The sequence below is a fragment of the Danio rerio genome, chromosome 21 (assembly GCF_052040795.2).
Source record: "Danio rerio strain M-AB ecotype USA chromosome 21, GRCz13ab, whole genome shotgun sequence".
Lineage (NCBI taxonomy): Eukaryota > Metazoa > Chordata > Actinopteri > Cypriniformes > Danionidae > Danio > Danio rerio.
In genome coordinates, this window is record NC_141041.1 from 49,732,556 (window position 1) to 49,760,000 (window position 27,445).

The window sequence follows — 27,445 nt, forward strand, 5'->3', positions numbered from 1 at the left end:
TCTGCATCTCGAGCCTGCCGACGTACACGCTGAGCTGATTTGACAAACGGGTTGCAGCGGGGAAGCCCTCCACAAGGAGGTAAGGCAAGCGCGAAAGGGAACAGCGTCACACCGCCCCGCAGCGTTCGCTTGAAAAAAATAAACACAGTCGTACGTACCCCCCGGGACGTATTCCGCTGTCTCCAGAAACGTCCGCGGGACTACGTTTTCAGAATGAGCTTGGGTTGAAAATAACGGCTAATAATGACAGATTTATGACTAGTTTTGATAATTTAATCTCAAACATTGTCATATTTACTTCACAAATGGCATAACAGTGCTAATGACATCATTCATAAGCATGCATAAAATCTTGACATTCATGTCATGTTAATAAGGTTGACAGTCTTATGAACACCCCTTCAAGTGAAGTGTTACCCAACATGTTATCAAGCTCTCAGTCTAAGTCTCCACTCCTTTAGATTTCTAAATGCAAGTACCCCGACTTTTCTTTGTTCCTCGAGATACAGATTTCTTCGCTGTGTGTATGACCTGAGGGTGTTGCTTTGAAACGGCGCTGAAATGGAGTCCTTGCGATGTGAAAGAAAAAAAAAAATGAAGAGAACATTAAAACGCCCATATATAAACTCTGACAATCAAGCAACAACTTTCGAAGAATACAAGAGTGCATAAACACCAGGGTGAACAAGAAAGAACGGGCATAAAAGACAGACACAAATGCTTTAATTCAATCAAACTCTCGTTACTCTGTTTTACCATCCGAGTTTGGTCCACACAGTTGTCAAGTATGAAAATGGCTGACACTTTTTTTTTTTAGGTGGAAGAAGTGAATCGTACATTACTGCGCTTGGATTGAAGAGAAGCCTGCGGCAAAAAAGCAGACTACATTCTAATAAGATAATGACAATGTAATTTGTAACATTCCCAGCAAGAGGAACCCCTCTAAATAATGAAATGCAGCTTCAATCAAATGAAATACGTCAGTGATTAAGTAAAGTGATGGTTAATGGGCTATTGAATGTTCGTTTTTAGCAGTGATGTGAAGCGATTCATTCAGGCAAAAGTTGTTCTGTTTACAGACTTAGCGAATTCAAATTAATTTGGACATGCATGAACATTGTCGATGCTTATTAAATTCAATTCAATGCAATTTTAATTAGCACAAGAGTCGACTGTTATAAACGGTTTACGAGAGATCCTGCGTACCTGTTCCCTCAGACGCTTCTCTTCGTAGCGGGGACGCTCGTTGTTGGCTTTGTTTAGCCTTTCGTTGATCTTTTTCTGCTGCTGCGGTCCCCGTCCAAAGAACACGTAGTTTACAAAGGCATATTCGAGCAGGGCCAGGAAAACAAAGACGAAGCAGCCCATGAGGTAGACATCGATGGCTTTCACATAGGGGATCTTTGGGAGGGTCTCCCTCAGGTGGGTGTTGATGGTTGTCATTGTGAGCACCGTAGTTACACCTGCGGAAAAAAAAATCAGGCTAATTATTTGAACCATTGAAAATGTCACATGACTTGGTAGACTTTAAGAGATGTTGTGCAAAGACCCTTAAAAAACATCTTATTAATTCAAGAGTTCAGACATCAGACAGCTGATGATCGATTATAAAGCTTGTTAGGCATGCTGTCCCAGGAGAAAGCACTGAGCTCATAAGATCCTCAAGCCCGGGGCTCCCTCCTGTTTGCAAGGCGAGAGGGGAGTTTGAGCTCAGCTAGATCTAGAGAACTCCCCTGCTGTAGTGGCTAATGAACAGATAGTGATCGCTCTTAAGAGATAACTACTTATTAGGAGCATGTCTATGGTGCCGATTTGGATTAGTCAATTAACTTAAGTCGCATGTTTTTAGACAGGAAACTGGGGAACCCGGGGGAAACCCACATAACCATGGGGAGAACGTGTAAACTCCGTACAGAAACATCGACTGGCTTGGTAAGGGCTAGAACCAGTGACGTTCTTGCTGTGAGGCAACAGTGCTAACCACTGGGTCACCATGGCACCAGTCTAAGAAAGGAGGAGGAGTAGGGGTGGAAGGGGGGATTCTTCAAAATGAAGATGGCTGTTATATGGAACTGAGGGTATTTATAGTGGCTTAGGAATCATCTGATTGGTCAATCACAAATTGGATAATGCAGGACAAGCTGCAAGCAATCATAATCACGTGATTCACTTATTTAATTCATTATTTTTCCTCCAGCTTAGTTCCTTATTTATCAGGGGTCGCCACAGTGGAATGAACCCAAACTATGCCAGCATAGTTTTTACACAGCGGATGCCCTTCCAGACGCAACCCAGTACTGGAAAATGCTGTATGCATGCACATATAAATCGTACGCAAACAGACGCATAAACAATATGCGTGTCCAGTTCGCTTTATTCGCTCATCGGATTCACTTCAGTAGATGTGGATTTGCATCATGGGCAGGGTTTCTGTCTGCCTGGTGACTCTAGCTTTGATGCTAAAAGGCTAACATGGTTTTTATTGAGAACTATGTATCAAAGCTGTGCTTTATGAAAGCTGAAAAACAACATAGATTCCTTCGGTGCCATGTCTGAGTTTACTAGATCCTGATTTCTGAGGTGAACCCAGCTCATTGTCTCCTCCTGAAACCATACCTGGATGATGGAGGCTATCAGGGGGGCTTCGGACTGAGCTGAGTCCAGTGTCATAACCAGTTGTCTGGTGTCGGCAAGAGGATTTCCCTACACGACACCAACAATAGACACTACTTATAATCACTCTCCTATAAGAGAAAGATCCTGATTGGTTAATGTGATGCAAAAGTCAACTGAAGGTCAGATTTTCCGACTAGAGCGATATACGCAAAACGCTCAACTCAGGTGCCGCAGGATGTCTTTTGCTTCTTTGCGTTGACTTACCATGTAAGGGTGCTTTCACACTAGCACTATTGGTCCGCACCTGAGTTCGTTTGACGTCATAGTATGGTACGTTTAGCTAGTGTGAACGTGTCTTCTGAACTCGGGTGTGCACCTGTGAACCGTACCCGAGTCCGCCTGAAAGAGGTGGTCTGGGGTATGGTTCATGCAAACTCTGGTACGGTTCACTTCTGATGTGAATGCAATGGTACCAAATAACGGAAGTGCACTGTCAACTGTACAACAAACTATCGTTTTCATAACATTCGTTCATGTTTGTGTTTGTGTGTGTGTGTGTGTGTGTGTGTATCACGTTTCGTACCTCGGTGACACGTGCAGGACTGAGCCAGGGCAAACACAGTGATACACTGTGATGTCTGCTTGTCTTCTCCAAAAACAGCTTCTGCAGACGCTGTGTGATGTTCTGAATGTTTCTAAAATTTTTGCGGCAGATGGACGCGAGTTGCTTTCTGGATGTCCAAAACCAAAAGCTTCAGTTAAAGCAGAATGACCGCGATGTGCGGATGTCTTTCCATTTCGGCGCTTGCTTTAGTGACCGTCACCTAGCAACGGCCGCAAACAAAACAGCAGCTCGATGACGCAAGCGTACCAGGGCTCAGAAGGAAAAAAGACAAGTGTGAACACAAACCAACCGAGGAGGTGGCACGGGGAGACAATCGAACTTGGGTACGGTCCAGGCAAATGAACCAAGTGTGAAAGCACCCTAAATCACTCGCGATTGGCACTTGATCCACGTCTGGTGTGAACGCAACCATACATAGTAAATTGAAAAGCGTGCAATAAAATCATTTGGCAGTTCTAGCCGTTTTTTCATTACAGTTTGAAATAAATGCGCTACTTTCAAACAATAGTAGTAACCACTGTAACGTAGTTCCAGGAGGCTTCAATCCTCTGTATGACCTTGAGGATGCTAATGTTACCCTAATCAGGGAACTGATGATCATTCTACTTGCAAATATGCTCAAAAATATTTGCAAAGAGGTAGCTAACGCATGTTACTACAAGCTATTAGATATGCCCGTGCCGTTTAGATGCACAATCATTATCTCTCTCGAGTGCACACTCTTTCTAACCTGATTGAACATTGTATAACTGACACCAATTTGGTCAAATACTGCACTGCAAAGAGTGTTGCTAGTTTTAATATGCATATACCAGTGTTTCCCAACCCTGTTCCTGCAGGCACACCGACTGTGCATATTTTGGATGTCTCTCTTATCTGACCCGTTCGTTTCAGGTTTTGGAGTCTCTTGTTTTGTTCTGATGAGTTGATTCAGGTGTGTTTGATTAGAAGGATGTTGAAATGTGTACTGTTGGCGTGCCTTCGGGAACAGGGTTGGGAAACACTGGTCTACACCATGGCAAATGACCTAGGAATAAGTGAAATAATCAATAACCTTCTCTGGGTTAAAGAATTTTGTTACACAGCTGTCTGGAATACTGGATTGTGATTGGTCAATCACAACATTCCAAGGTATGTTATTCCCAGATAGCAACCACTAAAATTAATAACACCAGCTCATCCTGGTACTTCGAATCATCTTGACTGTCAGCGAATATGGTCACATTCACAGACACATGCTTTTTTTTTTGACTGTTTGGCGCCATCTTGTGGTTTAATAAAATGTAGGTTAGTGTATGCTCCATTTAGCCATTTTTGTTTCTGTCAGTCTTTAATGAAATAACTAAACTATTACAGTGTTTTCTATCTATCTACGTTTTCTGGCCAGTGTCAGTTTAATAAATGGAGTAAAGTACATCCAGGCGGTTGTTTTTTTTTTTCTAAGAACAAAACCAACAATAAGCCTGCCTGGTTTTATTCTGCGATAACAACCACCTAGATATACTTTTTCCCTTACTTAAATGCAGTTCACAGAGAAAAAAGTTTGTTTTGTGTGTGTGTGTGTCAAGGAATGCTTAGAGCTGTTATGCATAGTCCTGTACCTGTGAATAATAAATGTGTACATCCAGAGAGGTATTTGTCAGCTAAAAAAAACTGTCAGTGAGATGAACAGGAATGCTTACGGACAGATTTTTCCAAGCATATTAGATATTGTTGATCTGCATATTCATAAAGTTACTCTATCCATCATGTTTCAGTTTTTGTACCTGCATCCGTCACATAATGATACCTAATGCAATCAAGTCATTTCAAACTGCTGACATTTATTATGTAGCATTGGCTCGCCCATGAATATTTATTTCTTTATCAAATATTTCCCAAATGATGTTTAACAGATTCAGGATTTTTTTTCACAGTATTTCCGAGATCTTTTTTTCCTCTGGAGAAAGTCTTATTTGTTTTATTTCAGCTAGAATATTTAACCTACTGCACGGCGTAACCATATGGTAACAAGATACTCATGTTCATTTCCCTGCCACTGTTTCTTTAAGACCAACATGTACATTTTTTATTGGAAAGAGGAGACCTTAGAGTAGCCAATGATGTGCTTTGGTCAAGTCACATGACATCCAGTGTTTTTCTATAGCACAGTTTCTGACAGACTGGTGCTTATTGTGAGTAGCTGGTGAATGCAAATGTAAACGTCAATAAAACAAAGGATCAAATTATGTCAGATCCACAAAAAAAAAAAACCTGAAACATCACCTCCAGTAAGTTATGATGAAATATTCACAACTCAACATTTTTTTTTAATCAAATTAGTTTTTTGTAAATCGATCAAATGTGTGTGTGTGTTACCAAATGGCAACACTGTGCAATAACGGAACATGCAATATTGCAATGGGTTAGCCAGCTAGCAAGGTCAGCTGTGAACTTTTAAGTTGTAACAATAACAACATGAATGGTAGGAGTTTAATGTTGATAATTCATGTGTTAATGGCATTTGCATTATGGATAAAATCTACTTTTAATGGCAATACTACTATTGAATAGATATCAATACAGGGACCAGTGTATTAGCGAGCACCACCATGTTCTATGCCAATTTAAAGAAGAAAAGGACAGAACTGGCTCTTCCTGCAGATGAAAGTAAGGGTGAGATGGGTTTTAGTGACGATAACATTGTGCACCCACAGTCCTGCTGCTTTCAAGAGCTTAATATAAAAAAATAAAATACACTTATTCGTTCCCACTTTATATTAAGTGGCCTTAACTAATATGTACTTAGAAATTACTGTAATCAGAAATTGTGGAAAAACTAAAGGGGGGCTAATAATTCAGGGGGGCTAATAATTCTGACTTCAACTGTATATAACTGTTTAAGAGACACATCAATGGTCATGAAAAAGGGCAGTTCTTTAATCATGGTTGACAAGAAGAGTATTTGGAGCAAAAGATATTCAGTGTGTATTCTGCACGCACACACAGACACACACACGCAAGTGCTCGAAATCACAGTGGGATTTGCTTCCTGTAAAAAAAAGATGGTATGATTTTTGAACAAAACACTAAAGGTTACCCAGGGCCACCCGAGCCGCAGAGGCATCGTAGTTAATCCAGAAGGAGACCCAGGACAAGATTGTGATCAGGATGGAGGGCATGTAAGTCTGCAGGATAAAGTAGCCGATGTTTCTCTTGATGCGGAAACTCAACGACAGCCGAGGGTATGAACCTGGGGAGACACAAGTAGCCAAAGAGAGAGAGAGAGAGATGTCAACATGCAAGTGAAAACACAAAAGAGCAAGCGCAGGAAAAATAGATCTACAATTTGCAATTGTCATAGTCTGCACTTTGACAACAGATAGTCATTTTCCCATTTGTTCAGACGGAGCGTTTAATTTCCCCAAAGCAATGGATTCCTTCCCAGGGACTAGTTCCATTCCAATTAAACATGGCAGAAAGTCGCAAACATGGCAGATTTTTCTGAAAGCCCCTTCTCAGCAGGCAGCGTCTACATCCCTCTGAGAATTGTCACAAAAGCCCGCAGTGTCTTTTTTTTCCCCATTTAGACTCTAGATACAGGGTATTTAAGACGAAAAAAAAATATGTAACTGAAAAATAAGTTCAGTTAATGTGTAAAATCTGGTGTGCAAATTAATAAAACTGTAAGTGGCGCATTTTCCTTTCCACGACTGTCCTCCTGCACTTATGCCAGTTTGAAAGCTCCGCTGCTAAATGTCAGGTGTGGTATGATTTAATACACTCATTCACAGAATTGATTATTGAAATTCTTGTCATGGCTATTTACTGATGTTAAAGGGCCATGAAACGCCCTCGTTTCAGCAGGGTGTTTTCACACCTCTATTTTGGAAAAAGTCAGAAAAGTGGGCGTGTCCAGCTCTGTTTAGGGGGGAGTGTCGGAGGAAGAAAAGAGGCTTGGTGTGGGAGTGTCTATTTGGGCGCGCGCGAGTTTCAGTCAAAACACACAACCAAAGCGGACAAGGTGACTGTGTTTACATGGACATCTGTAGTCGAATTATTTGCTAAATGATTAAATGGTGGACTTTAATTGCAGTTTGGCTCTTTCATTCAGGGAATTCATTCATGTCCCTCGCGACAAACGAGATATTTGATTCGAGGAACTGCTCTAAGCGTGTATTTTTCATGCAATGTTTGATACCGCACGGCGAATGAGAGAAAAAAAAACCTCAGCATTTCCCAGAAACTTACTGTAGATGCACACGGCAGAAAGCCGCGTGTGTTATTCCGGTCAAAAAATCCTACACAAGGTTATAGTTTGGTTGTAGTGCTAACTTGTTTACACTCGGTGCAATAGTTTTTTCGATACGAATAAAATACGAACTGAATAAACAAAGAGCGCTGGTCACTCACTTACCAAATCTGTAGAGACAGGACAATCACCAGCAACTAGAGCCGCGTCTTTATTAAGAGGAGACTACAAGCGAATCCAGATCTCAGCGTTTGCAGATGAGAACAGCTCTCAGGTAAACAATAATCCTCCTTAGACACGTAAGTTATTGTTGTCGAGCGTCGCGTACACTGTTAATCCACACGTGACTCCAGCTGAGCTCTCACAGAGAGAAAATGAAAACAAAACTTAACGGCAGCAAACTATAAAAGCAACACTTCACGCTTGTTTTGCCAACACAACGTGCCGTCTTTGTCGTCTAAACACTGTGACAGTAATGAATATTAATGAAGTTGCACAATAGAGCGCGCTGATTGGTTTGAACCAAGCCTTACTCATACATTAATGCAACACACTGTAAGACGTAATAAGACACACTCTGGCACAGACGTCCAGTCTGCACGCTGGAATACACGCTATTATGTCATGACCGTGACGCAGCCTCAAAAATTTGGTTCAAACTGGAAGTACGAATTTGCTTGAAATAACGCAAAAACAACCAATTTACACTTTTTAGTGAAATATAGGTGTCCTAATAGTGTTTTTAGCAGTGTGGGACACATATACGACTGTCAACAGCTCAACACATGTGTTTTGGTGTTTCGTGACCCTTTAAAGAATAATTCGCAGTTGATTTCAGCAGTCACAGTTGTCAAATTAGTTTTGCTTGTATGCTTTCTATAGTCATTGACTTGCTTCATATAAATCAAAGCTAATAATCCAACTATGTCTTTGTTTGTTGTGAATAAACACCCTCTAGTGGTGAAAATGACATGTTGTTTTAAATACTGTCCCTTTTAGTATTTGAATTGACCATACCTGTGGTAAACCTCACTTCCCTGGACACAAGACGTAGCTCCACAATGGAAAATTGAGGCAGTTCCAGTTTGTCCACACCGGTTACGGCATTATCCCCTCCTTGCCAGAAGAACACAATATCATCTGTGGTGTACCCATCTGCAATGAAACAGAATAATGAATGTTTACACGGTGTACGCCGGGTGCTCCGGTTTACCCCACAGTCCAAACACATGCTCTATAGGGGAATCAATGAACTAAATTGTCCGTAATGTGTGTGTGTGTGTGTGTGTGAGAGAATGAGTGTGTTTGGGTGTTTCCCAATGTTGGGTTGTGGCTGGAAGGGCATCCACTGTGTAAAACATATGCTGGATAAGTTGGCGGTTCATTCTGCTGTGGAGACCCTGGATTAATAAAGGAACTAAACCGAAATGAGAATGAATGAATGAATGAAAGATGCACAATTTAAGCATGACTCTTTCTGTGCTGATACCTACTCTCTAAAGAAGTTCTGGTTTGTTGCAACCCATATGTTGGGTTACAATAACCCAGCATTTTCATAATGTAATGGTTATAAGAATGATTTTCAAACAAAGGAATTAGTTCTTATGGCTCAGCCCGTGGACAGTTTGATTAGTCACTAAATGGCATATACTTTAAAATGTTCTGAAAGTTAAATAATGTTGAAACAAGCAAATCTGAGAAGTGTCCACGCCTCAGCAGGTCAGCCCTGACCCATTGATCCACACAAAGCGATAAACAACAATAAGAATACAACAATGCGCATGGTGTAATCATTCCGAACACGCACCCGGTTATTTTGCGATGTACCCGTGACGGACAGGGCACCACTGAGCGATCGATAGAGCAGGGCACCTCATTGATAAAGCGGCAAACACATTCAATCTTACCCACATCTGTCAATTGTGCCACGAGCCCTGGGTGTCAGAGGCCTGGAGGAGCATTTATCACTCCTGACAGCACAGACAGAGCGGCCTGCACTGCAGATGTGGCCGATTGCTCTAAATGGCCTTAATGATCACGTTTGCTTACAGTAGGTGTGTGTGTGTGTGTGTGTGTGTGTGTGTGTGTGTGTGTGTGTGTGTGGATTGTGAGAGAGATAAGAAGCAGGAGTGAAAATGATGAGCCGGACCAGTGCAAAAACTGCTGTGGTCCGGTTTGATGTGTTCACAATGGGGGACGGGCCACTGTTGATTAGGTTTACACATAGTACAGCCAACCCAACAATGAACAATTCCTCTGACTTAATAAATAGATGCATTGTGGTAATCAACGCTTAGTGTCAATCTATCAAGATGAAGTGAAAAATGTTTGTTGCTAGGAAGACAATTGATTAGCCCTTCTAATTATTAGCCCCCATGTATATCCCCCCACAGCGGAATGAACCGCCAACTTATCCAGCATATGTTTTACACAGCAGATGCCCTTCCAGCTGCAATCCATTGCTGGGAAACACCCATTCACACTCATATACCTATATATCGCATGTTTGTGGGGGAAACCAGAGCACCCGGAAACCCACGCCAACACGGGGAGAACATGCAAACTCCACACAAAAATGCCAACTGACCCAGCTGGGGCTCGAACCAGCGACCTTCTTGCTGTGAGGCGACTGTGGTACCACTGCACCACTGTGTTGCCCGTCAAAAATTATTGTTTTCTTCATAAATGTAAAAACCACTGCCTTCATGCCTTCTTCATCTGGGGGGGAGGGGGGTGCTTTTTATTATTATTATCCGTTTTATTTATTATATGCATATTTATATTGGTTTTCATGAAAATTAGGTTAGATTTGTGGGGTTTTGGAGACAACTGCATCCCCATATGGGGCGTAAGAACAGGACGTGTATTTGGATATAACTCCGTTTTCTGACCACACTTTGTTTTTATTGCTCATTTATTACTTTGCTGGAGATCAGAACTGAATTTAGAAGTAGTTTTGAAACAAATCGTTGTGCTTAACAAACTAAATTAAATATGTGGGCTAATGGATGTGTTCAGTGGAGTGAGTTTCCACCGTCTACTTACTCCACTATAATAAAGGAGGAAAGAGTAAAAGTAAAGAGAAAGAGGCTGAATGGAGGAGGCTCGTTCTTCATCCTCGCACTGCAGAAGCTCTGTTTAACTGTTTTCTCGCTAGTGAAGCAGGTTTTACACTTACAAACTCGCCATGTAAATAGCAAATGCACCATGGAGCGACACAACTGACTCTTAAAGGGAATGGGAGATGAGACTCTGATTGGTTTAATGCACGTTATGCTCAAAACACACCCAGAACTCATTAAGAGAATAAGCACAACCATGTAAGACTATGCGCTGGGGCACAGACCATATTTTTGCGCCTAGTTCAGTGGTTCCCAAACTTTTTTTTCCTGAGACCCCCTTTTTCCCCGGAAAATATTGTGAGGCCCCCCTCCACATTTAATGATAAATTCGCTCATATAAGTTTGCAGTAATGATGACAAAAATGTTACAGTATGTTTGTTACTATATCTAGATACGTTTATGCACAAATAATAGCCTAATGTTTCCTAGAGATGGGTTGCAGCTAGAAGGGCATCCGCTAGGTAAAACATGTGCCAGATAAGTTGGCGGTTCATTCCGCTGTGGCGACCCCGGATTAATAAAGGGACTTAGCCGAAAAGAAATTGAATGAATGAATGATAGCCTAATGTAGTATAAATGCAAAACATCAGTAGGCCATTTGTTACTGAAAAACATAAGCCTTTGGCTTTTAGATTGACCATATTTGAAATTCAATGACAAAAATATCAGTATTCCCACTGGTGTATTAGGGAAAAACATAGAATAGGCTATTACAATTTACTACTTGCATGTTATTGGTTATGCTCGATCAATTAGTGTGAAGATTGCTGCAGGGCTTTTTTGTGGAGGACAGATTACAAATTTGTCAATTTTTGGTCAGCTTTGTCAGTGTTTCTCAACCTGTTTATCACCACGCACGGGTCAACGCTTGTCAGTTTTACTGCATGGGTTTGAGGGTGTTTTGTAGGTTGCTATGTGACTGTGGCGAGGGGGCGTGGCCGAGAGCCGTGGGAACGGGGTGAGGCCACCGTGTAAGTGGATACACCTGCGGTGCGCACCTGCCTCGGATCCCACGGAATTAGCTCTGGACCATAAAAGGAGGACCGATGGCAGAGGAAGCCAAGAGAGGTGCGCACCGCAGGTGTATCCACTTACGCGGTGGCCTCACCCCGTTCCCACGGCTCTCAGCCACGCCCCCTCGCCACAGCGACCATCAATCCTTTTCTCAGAGGATGACAAACTGACAAAACATTGCTGTCACTCTGATACAAGTTTTATTTATGGAGAAAAGTACAAAGCACTGCAGTGTTTGTGTGTTCTGTGTTTGTCTGAGAAAACTAGTGTCATTATTGCATACAAGCTGAAGCTGATCGGTTAATTCTTGTCACGTGACTCGCAGTGCGCTCTCGGCCTGGGGTTCATTGGTGTGAGTGCGTCATGCTGCTTGTGCGCGCAAGCTGCGCACTTCAATTGGAAACAACAAACTTGTGCAGACTCTAGAAATACGCGATATGCGAACGGCCTATAAAAGGCTGCCGGCATTTGCGATCTCCATCAGTTGATCTTCTTGCACAGCCATGGTGGATTCACCTGATTTGTTGACAAGTGGGTTGCGGATCTATTCCTAGGCAGTTCGCGGGTTCGTTCACTGGGCCTTTTTCCGTACACAAAGAAACTTTCCAAAAATGTCCATTTATTACTTATTTTGCTGCTTTTGGGTTAAATGTGGGCGCTCAAGTGACCAAAATGTGAGAGAATACGGTAATTTTCCAAAAGAAAACCCTATTTTTTCAAAATAAAAGATTGTTCAGACTCAGATAATAAATTAAATGGAAATAATTAATGATTTATCGTGCGTCCGGTACCAATTGATCCACGGACCAGTGGTTAAGGACCACTGAGCTAGGGGATAAAATGAACTAAGGCAACATGATCATTCTCCTAATTGTCCACTGCTAAGATTTTTTTAAAACATGACGCAACCCCCCACAAAGCTCACTGAGGCCCCCTTGTGGGCCGCCACCCCCCTATTGGGTACCGCTGGCCTAGATTATTCAAATAGAGCCCAGTGTTTCAATTGACTCAACACATAACTTCGAACTATTAACAGAGCATTCATACAACTCAATTTGAGCCGATTGAAAATGTTTGGATGTAATCAAAGTGCAAACACTCAGTTAGTTGTTCTCCATTTAATATCTAGTTTCTGCCATAAATAAATATTTTTATATATGCTTAAATTGTAAAGTCATTTGCATGAAATATGTTTAAGACTATTAAATTGACCATATTACAGTTTAGGAACCACGTGCAGCTAAAGTCACATCTTGTGTTGTATTTTGTGTGTGTACCAAGCGGCAACCTCCCGCTCTCCCTCAGGAAGCCAATACGGAAGTAACTAAAACTGCAATTCATCCGAAATTCCGCTAGTCCTGGCCGCTCCTGGCTTCAAAATAGAGCAAATTTCAATTGAGCCCACTGTTAGAATGGCCAACTTTACAGCAGAAAAAAAGGTGTTTACAGCCTGCTACAAAAAAGATTTCGGTTAATACAGCTAATATTACCCGTCATGACAACTGTGAGGGGGTGAATTTTTTAATAACTCATCCGTTTCCTTTATATTAAGTTATATTAAGTTTGCATAATTAAGGGCGTGGCCACTTGAGTGACAGCCTGGTCTCGTTGGCCGTCGTCACGTCACCTCAGCTGAATCCTGCAGATTAGCCACTGAACTCGGCATATTTATCGTATTTCTGTGTTGTTTTATGTGGCTTTACACAGTCAACTGCCTTTTGGACTTGTTTCCTACAATTATTGGATGGCATGGCATGCTGAGTGCACTTAATTGTGCTCACAAACCATTCACGTGGCCTCCGTTTCCCATGTGAGTAAAGTTATATACTTATATACCATCTCTATACATGTATTTGTTTTATTTAAGATCATTTATGGTTTATATTTATGTTTAGAGCTGTAATGCACTCCAGAATCTGATGAATTGATTAGCTGTAGGCTCTAGAACAGTCATCTAAAGCGTTGTCATACAGTGTTATGCTGGATTTCATCAATAGTCTTACATTAACTAACACAGACTATATCTGAAGTGTTTGGAAGTAATTCGCGTTTTTCTCCTGTTGAGAACAATGTTTAGTGGCTCAATGTGTTACAGCAGTGTTTTTAAAAGTCTAAACACTTTATTGATATAGTGTACAACCAAGCACAAGTGGTCAGAACACAAACGAGTCGCAGGTGATGAAGTATTAAGCGTTCTCCCAAAGTAAAGTGTGTCTGAACCAGGTCCAAGCAAACTATCAGCAGGTGTCTGTAGCTCCGCCCACTCTCCGCCTCTTTGCCCTTGTTTGGTATCCCGCCGTGGGTGTGATGACGTGCGAACATAATGGCGACGGTTGGCCGCGCCTACTTGTGGCTTCTTTTGCGCTCTTTAGAAACCTATGGGTGACGTCACGGATACTACATCCATATATTTTACACTCTATGGTGTGTACCTTGTATTTATTACATCATGGGGACCAAATATCCCCAGATGTATGTCGATAAGCAATACATTTTGACCTTGTGGAGAAATTTTTTTGGTTCCCGGTAGTAAACAGCTCATAAATCAGACAGAATGAACTATTTTAAAAATCTTAAAGTGCAGATTGTTTCTTGTTAGTGTTTGGTTTAGGGATAGGGGGATGGAATGTACAGTCTGTCCAGTAGAAACATCATTTCATCCCTAAAAATATAGCTTTATGTGTGTTTGTGTGTGTAACTTACAGCTCTCGATCTCCAGGGTGCAGTTTTGCTCATCGAGAGGGTACCGTCTCAGGTCCATCATGCAAGCTGCCGTCGTAGTTATTCTGGAAAAGGACAAAAAAAAAACAAAGAACAGAGGGTTAAAAAAAAAAGAGTAGAGAGAGACAGAGAGAGAATGAGAGGCACTGTTACCTTGGTAACCTTTAGGAAATCATAGCTTAGCCTTGACTGCACCATGTGAACATGTGAGTCATGACTAATGTTTGGCATCTATTTCCTTATAATAAGAATGAAAAAAGGAGAGAAGTGCAGCCATTGGTAGGCAAACGATGTTTGCCTCTTGTTTTGTTTTGGAGGTAATGGTTAAGATATCTTACATGTGTTTTATTTTTACATCTTCTTAAAAAATATGATAAAGACATTAAAAAAACAGAAGTGCATGCTGAAGATCTTGTGAAACTAGATGGCTTGGCTCTCAAGGGAAGTATTAATTGGTAAATACGCAATGAAATATATGAAAACACACTCATAAGCAGGGCTTAATTTGTGCCGGAACAAATTCTCCAATACTATCTAGTCTCTGTGACAATGTGTGATTCTACAAAGCTGTATAGAATTCAGATGAGTAATGTGTCACTTTCCTGCCCAGACACGTTGAAAATACATGCGTCAGCCTACATTTTTTTTTGTTTCTTTGCATGTTTTTAGATGTCAAATCTACTAGTAGGCGCTCTCTACATTTTTTCAAATCTAAAATATGTTACTTAGGGTACGTTTTGTTGTACGTTTCAGATGACAAATCCACTAGAGGGCGCTGTCTACACTTTTGCGACTCTGAAATATGTTACTTAGGGTACGTTTTGTTGAACATTTCAGATGACAAGTCCACTAGAGGGCGCTGTCTACATTTTTACGACTCTGAAATGCGTTACTTAGGGTACGTTTTGTTGAACATTTCAGATGACAAATCCACAAGTAGGTGCTCTCTATATTTTATCAAATCAAAAATATGCTACTTAGGGTACGTTTTGTTGTACGTTTCAGGTGACAAATCCACTAGAGGGCGCTGTCTACACTTTTGCGACTCTGAAATACGTAACTTAGGGTATGTTTCATTAGGGTATCTTACATGTTTTTTTTTTACATCTAAAAAAAATATGAAAAAGAGTTTAAAAAACAGAAGTGCATGCTGAAGATCTTATAAAACTAGATGGCTTGCGTGTCATGAAATTATTAATTGGTGAATACACAATGAAATATATGAAAAACACACACAACCAGGGCTTAATTTGTGCCGGAACATGCCGGATCCGGCACCTCTGAAATCTGATCTGGCACCTCATTTTACTGATCCCCCTCCATAACCGCCCTCCTTCCCCATCCGTTGTTCACTTTCACTTTCTTCCACGACTCCCCAACCCTCTCTACTTTCGTCCGTGACAACCCCACTGCGGTCACTATCATCCGTGACACCCCTCCGCCATCCACCGCACCAACCTCCAACCAACCAACCTCCACTTCAGTGCCTCTCCATCCTCGGTTACCTTGCCGAATCTGTTACCCAGATCTGTTCTGGGACCTCGCGATTCACAAATTGAGCACTGCACATAAGGTTGTGGTCCTGGATCCTGATTGGTCAAGCCTTGCTAAAAAGTAAACAGTAATCCTGAAAGCACACTGTGCATTATAAAAGTCATCAAATCACTGTTCTTCTCATACTACTACGCTGCTTGTGCACGTAAAAAAAACCAAACAAACTAATTCTTGTGGTCTACATCTTGCTTGCTCATTGGCTTCAGGTCTGTGACTCCTCCCCCTAAACATTGCCGTAGCATACATCTTGCTCACTCATTGGGTGTCAGTCTGTGACTCCTCCCCTAAAACTCCTTTGGCCTGCATTTTGCACACTTATTAGTTGTAGATCTGTGACTCCGCCCCCTGCACATCGGCATGACCTAGAATCTAAATCTTGGTCACTTATTAGCTGTAGGTCTGTGACTCCTCCCCCAGGAAAAGTCCCTTGCTCACTCATAGGGTGTCGGTCTGGAACCCCTCTCCTTTAACATTTCCTTTGTTTACATCTTAAACACATAATGCTGAGGTATTTCTGCAAAAATAAACTTTAACCAATGGGCGGGCTTGAGTTCTGTATTGACGTCACACCGACATGGCTAAAGACTCATTACCCTCACGATTCATTTAAACAACTCTTGAATCGACTCTTTTATAGATCAATTAGTAGTTTCAAACATGGCAAGCTTTCAGATTTCAGCCTTAGCTGGATATTTCACTTCACTTGGAGCTGTTTTACACACTGCACAGAGGCTCATTTTCAAAAATAATAATAAAAGGGGCTTTTTAACAAAGTTTTTGGTTCCTTTTCAGGACTTTGAGCGTCTCAGGACCCTTGCTGTCTATGGAGGATGAGGGAGCTCTCAAATTTACTCTAAAATACCACCATTTGTCCTGCGAAGATCTCAGGAGTTTGGACAGATATGAGGGTGAGTCAGTAACAGAATCTCAATTTTTAGGTGAACTAATTCTTTAACAGATTAAATAGCTTACACGTTAACATTAAAATTAAAATATTAAAAGGATATAAGATGCTGATGACCGTTAAACACATCACAACTGTCTTGTTAAAAGGGTGCATGAATATTAATACATAACAAGTGGATCATGTACTGTACATCCATATCATTAGATTAGTCATTAATGTTACATCCTCCCCGTCCTCTAGCCTTGCTCACTTCTCCTTGTCCACATTCCTGTAGTCTCTCTGGGTTTGGTAATGATTGGACACGCACGCACACACACACACACACACACACACACACACACACACACACACACACACACACACACACACACACACACACACACACACACACACACACACAGTGCTGACTCAGTCTCTCCAGGGAGCTTCCAGCTGGTCAGATCTGATGCTGACAGACGTGTACACCTTCATGAACACCTCTGATGCATGAAGTATTGTGAAGGACAATAGAGATCCTCGATACTATCTAGTCTCTGTGACAATGTGTGATTCTACAAAGCTGTATAGAATTCAGATGATTAATGTGTCACTTTCCAGCCCAAGCCCCTTGGAAATACATGCCTCACCCTACATTTTTTATTTCGTTGCATGCTTTCAGATGACAAATCCACTAGAGGGCGCTGTCTACACTTTTGCAACTCTAAAATATGTTACTTAATGTATGTTTTGTTGACCATTTTCGATGAAAAATCCACTTGAGGGCGCTGTCTACATTATTGTGAATCTGAAATACGTTACTTAGGGTACGTTTTGTTGGACATTTCAGATGACAAATCCACTAGAGGGCGCTGTCTACACTTTTGCGACTCTGAAATACGTTACTTAGGCTACGTTTTGTTGTACGTTACAGATAACAATTCCACTAGAGGGCGCTGTCTGCGCTTTTGCCACTCTGAAACATGTTAGGGTATGTTTTCTTGTGTATATCAGATCATTCTTTTACACATACGAGCAAAGGCAGCACTTGTCGTACAGATCACCTAGCAAACCACCCTTCCCTAAACCCAACCAATAGTGTTTTTACAATTGCAGTGCTACAACATAGTTTTACCTTGATTTTACATTGCTTTTTATCTCTTTTGTGGAAGCGAGCTTCACTTGACTCGAATCTGAGCACTCTACAGCACACCACTGTACAAAGTGGGCTACAAGCGAACTGACCACACTTGAAAAGTTGTCCATATGGAAAAGATAGGTAACTCAAATGTATTCCTTACACATTATAAATACCATTAAGTTATTTTGATTTGTTTATTTGGTGTTGCTACATAAATGTACATACATTGTACTTGTATTTTTAATTTTTTCGAGCAATTACACCTGTAAATAAAGTCTGTAATCAGGGCTTTGAGAGAGAAGCGATACAACTCTATTGTATTTGTTAGGATTTCCATTATTAGTATTGTAGCGGCTGTCCAATTGCCGCTATGGCCGGTAGAATGAGCAAGTTTTGTACGTGTAACAGAGGCATATTAAACAAAATAGATGCAAATGAAATGTCGGTAACACTTTATTTTGATGGTCCACTTGAGTATTAGTCTGCTTAATATCTGTTAAATATCTGCTAAACAGACATTTAACTGATTATAAGAAACTTTGCAAGTACATGTCAACTTACACTAACCCTAACCCCAACCTAACACTCTACTTAAAATCAAATGAGAATTAGTTGGCATGTAGATGCAATGTAACTTATATTCAACAAATTGACTATCAAAATAAAGTGTGACCAAACGTCTTTATTTGTTTTCCAAAACAACAGGGTTTAATCATTTGATTTGCACGCTACTCTTTCTAGCATTCAAACAGTTGTCGAATGAATCGCAGTGTTTCCATGGAGCAGAAGTGAAAACAATACATTTATGATCAATAAGCAGCCCCAGATAGCACAGACAGCTGTCATCTCTTACCTTATGCTGTGCGCTTCAGGGCCATTCTCTTCTATTTTTGAGGTGATGTGCATAAGTAATCCTTTTACATGTCTGACGTGCTCCAAACACAGTGAATTATGTTTGATCAAACAAAAGAATAGTGAAATATGAAAACAATGATCGCTCCCTGTGGCTTGTACAGCACCTCTCATCAGTTGGAATACAATAACTTTTGCATAGATTATGGTGGAGACATTTTTCTTTTTTCCTATGATCACAGACATGTGCAGCAACCACAAAAATTAATTACAGCACGCTAGACCACACACAACCTAAAAGGTACACTCTCAAATTTGAGTTTATTAAAAAAAAAAAAAGCAACTCTTTATTTAGGTGTTTATTGTAACACAGACAACATATACAGTTATTTTACACACTTTCAATAGTGTTTTATGAAAATTCAAAGCGTTTTCTTTAAAACGATACCAGATTTTTGCATTTACACCTCTGCATGAGGATTTGGGAAGCTTTTAAATTTGGGTATAGGCAAAATCCAGGCGGAAATCCCCAAATAGCAGCAGAGTTATCTGGTTAAACCCACCCATACCACCAAACCTGTCCCTAACCCTACCTGTACCCCACATTAATAGCTCTTTAAGTCTTCTGCAATACAATTTCTGAATGAAAATACAAACGGTAGTAAATCAGGTTAATCAAAGGTTTTAGAGCTCTAACCCTCTACAAGAGTGATTTGCATTGAGGAAAAGGGGATTCTTGTCTTGTATGGCTTCTATACCTGCAAAACTGCAGCTGAAAGATGGAATTTTGCATCGTATTTAAATGGTTTAAACTGAGACTGTACATCATTATGACAATGGATAATTCAGCACAGATCTTGAAAACGCCTTGGCCTACAAGAATATGGCACCCCTGCACCATGCTATCGCAAATCGACTCAAATCTTCACACATTGTGGACGTGGTGGGAGTCTTTCTCCAGAACACCATGTGGTAACACATATGAGAAATCATTCTTGTGTTAAGCCACCGAAAAAAAAAAGGATTATAATAATAGGAGCAAAATCACGATGCGTCAACACATTTTTGTGACAGCTGCCATTTTGCTGAAAGATGGAGAATGACTCACGTGGACTATGATGTTACGAGTAACAAATGACCTGCTCGGTCTGTCACTAATATTCAAATAAAAAAGGTCACACTTTATAATTAAGATGAACTAAGAATGAGCAATAACTGTACAACACTTATTAATCATAGTTCACCATTAAAGGGGACCTATTATGTGCCATTTTACAAGATGCATAACAGGTTTCTGATGTCCCTAATTGTTAGGACTCTAAAACCCTTGGTTAACCTTATTAGCTAATGCGTGTATTCAAACCCAAAAATAAGTATTGTATTGCAGAAGACTTATGCTGTGTTCACACCAGACGCGGAACGCACAGATTAATCGCGCCATTCGCGTGTAAATAGCCGCGTGAACATTTGAGTTTACTCGCTTCATTTGCGCGTCAAATCCGCTTCAATTGCGTGTCAAATTCACTTCAGAACAGACGCGGATTCGGGTCATGGGCAGGGCGTCTGTCTGCCCGGTGACTCTAGCTTCATAGCTAAATGGATAACATGGATTTTATGAAGAAAATAACAGTGTTTATGTGCTTTATGAAGACTGAAAAACAGCGTCGATACGTTTAGGGTCGTGTCTGAGTCCACTACATCCTTTCAGAGGTGCATCCAGCTCTGTGAGCTCATCAACTCCTCCAGAAACTGATACTGGATGATGGAGACTTTCAGCGGTGCTTCTGACTGAGCCAAGCCCAGTTTGATGAACTGTTGCCGGTGTCGCCTGGAGGATTTCCCTCGGAAAACAGGCTCAACGTCACAATCATGCCCCCACAAGAGCAAGCTTCTGATTGGTTAACGCGGCGCGAATGTCCGCTGAAGTTTAGATTTTCGAATTCGAGAGATTCTTGTTAAGCGCGCAAAACGCTCAATTCGCTCCACGCCATTTGCGTCAATCGCGAGTAACGCGCCGCAGGATGTCTTTTCGCACGTTTGCATTGACTTAACATGTAAATCACTTGCGCTTGACGCGCAATCCACATCTGGTGTGAACGCAGCATTAGGCCCGTTTACACTGTCAGGTCTTGATGCCCAATTCTGATTTGTTGTCTATATCTGATTTGTTTGTCTGTCTGTTTACACGTTGTTTTAATTGTGACCCATATCCAATTAATGCGTTTACACTTGTCATACAATTTACGATGTCACGCATGCATAAATGCGGATTCTAGCATCTGCGCCACACCAGCCACGATGGACGAAATTGTCTTGTTTTCAGCTCTGCGAAATATGCAAAGTGTAGTATAAGCAGTGAATGGTTTAGCCCAGATTTACCCCCACGCAGTTTATCTAATTGTATTGCCCTGATGTGTGCGTGTAGCCTTTGCCTGTGTGCGCACTGCTGTTGGAGAGAATAAAGTTGTTGTATGTGTAGCTCGCAGTGCCTGTATTAATAGCGACAAAAAGCAAACATTACAACACGAAGTTCGCCCAACTTTAAAATGATTTTGAGGCGGTGGAGGTGGGAAAGGGACGTCATTTGTGGGTACGAGAGAGATCTCAGGTCTGGTGGGAGCAAATTGTGGCGACTGAGCACTTTCCTTCTCCATGTTTCCTCTGATGTTGTTTACCGCGTCGGCATCTCCACACACGCTCTTCTTTCTGTCATTAAACCGCGGAGAAGCGCCACATTGTCGCAAGTTTAATGATCGGAACGCCTCAATAAATCCGATCTGCCTGTTTACATGACAGTCGCATTGTCACATATCCGATCTATATCTGTTTATTTCCACATATGAAGGAGGCCTGAAACCGATCTCTGAATATCCGAATGCATGCGTTGTTTTTGTGTTTACACGGTCATAGAACAGATACGATCTGTGTCACATATGAGCGGAATTGGGTCACATTTAACTGGCAGTGTAAACGGGGCCTTAAAGAGCTGCTAATGTAGGATATGGGTAGGGTTAGGGACAGGTTTGGTGGTATGGGTAGTCAGCGGTGCAAAAAGGGGGTACGTAGTATATGCGGAACAAAGGTGCGTCACACATGGGGGGCGCCATTGTGCCAAAACTATTTTTGAAAATGTTCCTATTAAAAGTTTCAAATATTAAAAATAAATAAATATGTTTTGCTAAAAAGTTTTTTAGCATTTTATACGAGTATAATATTGTATTTTAAAAAAAAAAAAATATAGCATGAGTTACAGACGTTGGCACACACGTTTTAATTCATAATCATTTAAAACAATAACATGCAGTCACCAGGCCCGGAATGGCTAATCGGGAGGACCGGGAGTATTCCCGGTGGGGGCCGGTCTGTTTTTTGGCCGCGAGGGCCGGTGTCCCTAGCTGCTTGCACTCTCAGCAGTCACACTTTTTTCTTCTATTTATTTATTTGACCATAGCTTTACTCTTTTTAATCATTATTTTGCCACAGTGCCGCTCTTTTTATTTATTTTCTCGCAGCCCCATGAGAAAAATGCAGCCTGCAGGTTAACTAACGTTAATGATGATGATGTAATGTAACTATCGACCCCAAACAGCGGCACCTTAGTGAATATAAGAATTCGAATAAAAATTAATAATACACCTGCTCAATGAAAATCAAATGATTCACTACATTAATAAATCTGACATAACTTGATCAGAAATCTAAAAATAGGAGAAAAAGATTGAGCCATCAAAAAAAAGTAGTGCTGTGTCTTAAGGGTCGCAAGTCATTAGTTATTTTTTACTCTCACTGTAATAGCGCCAATGTGGTCCAGTGGTAAGCACAATGCATTTCTAAGCCGCAGACCTGTGATCGAATCTCCCATGAAAAATATATATATATTTTTTCTTCGATTTTGGCAGTCACACAGCCATGTGTAAAGTGTTCATGTAGATGTTTTTATTTTAAAATTTTTATCAAAATAAACTGTCAAATCATACATAATGTACAGTTCAAAAGTTATAAGAATAATCTGAAAAATGTTCTTTATTTATTATTAGTTAATTAATTATTTTGCCAAAATAAAAAGGGTCACACAAAATGTGTGTTTCTGTAAGTACAGACCTCAATATATTTCAGATAAAATAGAAAATAATATTTGGATTAAAAATTTCCCTATATGAATTTTATATAGTTGATTATAACATGAACACATGAACAAATAGTCCGAATATTCAACTTTTTTTAACTGAAATGTTTATTAATCCATCTATTAAGATCCATTTTTTTATACCATAGACATGTTTTTTTAAATTTATTATGTATCATATGTGTGAAACTTCAATAATGTGACTAAAATTTCGGATTAGTTCAACTTTAGTTGAATTAAGGTCGTCAATATTGCTGTTTACATGGTAGACTCTTAATCAGAGTATTGTCTTAATTGTAGTAAAAGCGGATTATTGGTGTCCGTGTAAATGTACTCATTTTCAGGTGTTTACACAGACATGAAAATGGCAGATTTTTCAAAAATTTCCACTTCACCTTTACAGATTTATGCATTTTCAGCACATTTTTGGGTAAATGAACATGCAAAATGTATTAAAAGTTGGACATATTTGGCTTAAACTGTTGCTGCGTAAGCCGCCTCTATGCCACAAACAAGGGACTTTCAATAAACCCATAAACTCATTTATCAACTTCCCTTCGGCTTAGTCCCTGATTATCAGGGGTCGCCACAGTGGAATGAACCACCAACTATTCCGGCATATGTTTTACACAGCGGATGCCCTTCCAGCCGCAACCCAGTACTGGGAAACGCCCATACACTCTCACATTCACACACTCATACAGTATGACCAATTTAGTTCACCCAATTCCCCTAAAGAGCATGTGTTTGGTCTGTGGAAACCAGATCACCCGGAGGAAACCCACGCCAACATGAACATGCAAACTCCATACAGAAATGCCAACTGACCCAACCGGGACTCAAACCAGTGACCTTCTTTCTGTGCAGCAACAGTGCCAACCACTGAGCCACCATGCCATCCTATACTACCCTAATCAATAATAGCATAACCTGCTTATATATTAGATTAGTCAGTACCAAAGCCAAAATTGAAACTAAATCAAGCCGAAAATGTGCACACTCAAATAATTATGTTGGGTAAAAATAATAAACCCTGATGATCCCTCGGTTCCGGCTCGCATCTCAGCCTGCCTGTCAGACATTTCACACTGGATGAAAGATCATCATCTTCAGCTTAACCTCACGAAAACGGAAATGCTTGAAGTTTCTGCCAACCCGACTCTACATCATAACTTTTCAATCCAGATGGATGGGGCAACCGTTGCTGCATCCAAAATGGTGAAAAGCCTTGGAGTAACGATTGATGACCAACTAAACTTCTCTGACCACATCTCTAGAACAGCTTGATCTTGCAGATTCGCACTCTTTAACATCAGAAAGGTCCGACCCTTCCTATCTGAACATGCAGCTCAACTCCTTGTTCAAGCTCTTGTTCGCTCCAGACTGGACTATTACAACTCTCGATTCTAGCCGGGCTTCCAGCAAACTCTATCAAACCTCTTTAGCTGCTTCAGAATGCAGCAGCACGAGTGGTCTTTAATGAACCTAAAACAGCACATGTCTCTCCGCTGCTCATCCGTTTGCACTGGCTGCCAGTTGCTGCTCGCATCAAATTCAAAGCTCTGATGATTTGCTTACAAAGTGACTTCTGGCTTTGCTCCTTCTTATCTGCCCTCACTTCTGCAGATGTATGTGCCCTCCAGAAACTTGCGTTTTGTGAATAAAGGTCGCCTCGTGGTTCCATCCCAAAGAGGGAAGAAATCACTTTCACGAACTCTCGCGTTCAATCTGGCCAGTTGGTGGAATGAACTCCCTAACTGCATCAGAACGGCAGAGTCACTCGCTGTCTTCAAGAAACCACTAAAAACTCAACTATTTAGTCTCCACTTCCCTTCCTAATCTGCAATTGCCTCTCTGGCTCCACCGCTAACTGTACTACAGAAAAATAAATAAATGAATGAATGAATGAATGAATTAATGAATGAATGAATGAATAAATGAATGACTAATGTTCTGCGTCTTACACTTTACAGACCTGAAATTTGCCTACAGCACTTCTTCATTGTTGCTCTTATAGTTGTGTAAATTGCTTCCTTGTCCTCATGGATTAAAGTGTCTGCTAAATGTAAATATAAATAAAAATGTAATAAACAGGAAAAATCAAGCGAATCATAAATAAATATGAAATTCAGTTGACATCATTTGTTTTTGTAATTGTGTTTTTTTTGCAATAACTCACTTGAGATTAAATATGTTCTCTTTCTATTCCTAAAGGTGTTCGCTGACCAAACTCTTATTTTAAAGAATGCAACTGTTTTGTTTTTGCACCAAAACTGATGACCTATACTCACTGAGAAATGGATACGAATATTCAATTTCACAAGAGGGTGTACTCACACATGCTGAGCACACACACAGACAAAAGCGGTCCATTTCAGTGAACAGGAGAGCGTACACATGACAGTGAAGTTATATTAGGTAATGGAGCATGGGTGTACCGTAGTAATGTAGCTATTACACTGCCCTCTGTGCATTTCACTCTGAGCATCCTATAATTAACATGCAGGGTTGTGTTTGTTTTTAGATCCAAAACGTTTCAAATTGCAACTTCTATTTATGCCTAAGGAGCAAACAACATCTGTTGCTTTATTTGTGTATATATGTACAGTTTAAGTTAAAATTATTCACCCCCCTATTTCTTTTTTAAATATTTCCCAAATTATGTTTAACAGAGCACAGAAATTTTCACAGTATGTCTGATAATGTTTTTTCTTCTGGAGAAAGTCTTATTTGTTTAATTTCGGCTAGAAAAAAAGCAGGTTTTAATTTTTTAAAATCTATTTAAGGGTCAAAATTAATAGCCCCTCCAAGCTAATTTATTTTTCAATTGTCTACAGAATAAGCCATCGTTAAACAATAACCCTAACCTGCCTAGTTAATCTAATTAACCTAGTTAAGCCTTTAAATTTCACTTTAAGCTGAAGTGTCTTGAAAAATATCTAGTTAAATATTATTTACTGTCATCATAACAAAGATAAAATAAATCAGTTATTAGAAATGAGTTACTAAAACTAATTTGTTTAGAAATGTGTTGAAGAAATCTGCTCTATGTTAAACAGAAATTGGGGAAAAGAACAAAAACAGGGGGCTAATAATTCTGACTTCAACTGTATGAATATACATGTGTGCAGCTGTTTGTTTGTGTTCCTCATCTGTTCCACGTCACAGTTTCCTCTCATTATTACACCAACCTTTCTGTCAAACATGAAGTAAACAGCGGCCTACCTTAAATGTTCAGTCTGAACTAGTGCTGTGCAAAGATTAAGTTGTGTGAGAATTATGTCTACACATCTATGTAAATATTATTGTTTTACATAAATGATTTTATGATAGTTGTGCAATAAATTTGTACAGCTTCCTCACCCTTGTGTATTACTTTGCCCAAATAGAGTGACAGCAGATCAATAAACTCACTACAGTTTGACAAATATTGCAGCTGTTGGACAACATCATGCACTTTTGAGACTTTTTTAGGCGAGAATGTAGTTGTTTAGATTGCAACTATGTAGTTTATTTAATAAGTGCCTATTTTAAAATATTTATCATTTCTGACATGCAGCGGCCATTAGCCTGTCATTGAGCAAAGCAAAGATGGTTGATGTTCCGCCACAAGATGGCGACTGAGACCGCATTATACGTCCTAAGGGGCAGAAAAACTCAGCGAAAAATCTCATTACAGCTGATCAAATCATTATAGAGCTGGTAATTGACACTAAGTCGATCTCTCTCTTTTGTATGATGTAGTGCTGTAGTTTTACCATAGTAATCTGTGAGTGTTTGCTTTGCTTTGGCATTTTATGTGGTTAATCAGTGTGATCTCCTGATTGCAGCAGAGAAGTACTGGGAAATCCCTGTAGACTGATGGCTTTTCATACCGTTCAGCCTGTTTATTTTTTCCCCCAATTTCTGTTTAACGGAGAGAAGTTTTTATCAACACATTTCTCTACATAATAGTTGTAATAACTCACCTCTGATAACTGGTTTATTTTATCTTTGCCATGATGACAGTAAATAATATTTGACTAGATATTTTTCAAGACACTTCTATACAGCGTAAAGTGACATTTAAAGGCTTAACCAGGTTAATTAGGGGCTAATAATTGAATAATAATAATTAAAAAGGGGCTATTATTGACAATAAATTGAATTTTAATAGTAATGTAGAGGCGGTTTATAAGAAAGCAAGTCAGCGCCTCTATCTTCTCCGCAAATTGAGAAGTTTTAATGTTAGTACAGAGACTTTAAACTTGGCATATAGAGAGTAGTCCTCACTTATAGAGAGTGTTCTCACATATAATATTGTTTCATGGTTTGGTAACACAACACTTAAACAGAAAAAGAAGTTAGCGCAAATTATCAATCAGGCAAATAAGATAACTGGTCACAAACAGCAGTCATTGCAGATTTTATTTGACTCTTTTATGGAAAAAAGAGCAGTTGTGATTTTTAAAGATAATACACACCCCCTTCACTCAGCATTTGAATTGCTACCATCAGGACTCAGGTTTAGAAATCCTAAAGCACGAAGAAATGCCTATAAAAAGTCATTTATCCCAATG

General features: G+C 40.2%; 2 protein-coding genes across 4 annotated transcripts in view; one reads left to right on the top strand and one right to left on the bottom strand.

Annotated features, from left to right (window-relative positions):
• The window catches only part of gpr34l (G protein-coupled receptor 34 like), a 224,102-nt gene that overhangs the window by 46,535 nt on the left and 150,122 nt on the right, over positions 1–27,445 (top strand). The window lies entirely within an intron of this gene.
• Positions 1–27,445, bottom strand: part of gabrb4 (gamma-aminobutyric acid type A receptor subunit beta4) — a 115,738-nt gene that overhangs the window by 9,089 nt on the left and 79,204 nt on the right. Inside the window, exons 5-9 of one of the 2 annotated variants that reach the window (XM_087301938.1) lie at positions 14,313–14,395; positions 8,490–8,627; positions 6,321–6,473; positions 1,207–1,463; positions 480–569 (exon numbers count right to left, since the gene is read on the bottom strand). In XM_087301938.1, the coding sequence (XP_087158064.1) occupies positions 480–569; positions 1,207–1,463; positions 6,321–6,473; positions 8,490–8,627; positions 14,313–14,395 (721 nt within the window). The remainder of the gene's footprint in view (positions 1–479; positions 570–1,206; positions 1,464–6,320; positions 6,474–8,489; positions 8,628–14,312; positions 14,396–27,445) is intronic. The other variant, XM_087301939.1, reaches the window with a different exon arrangement.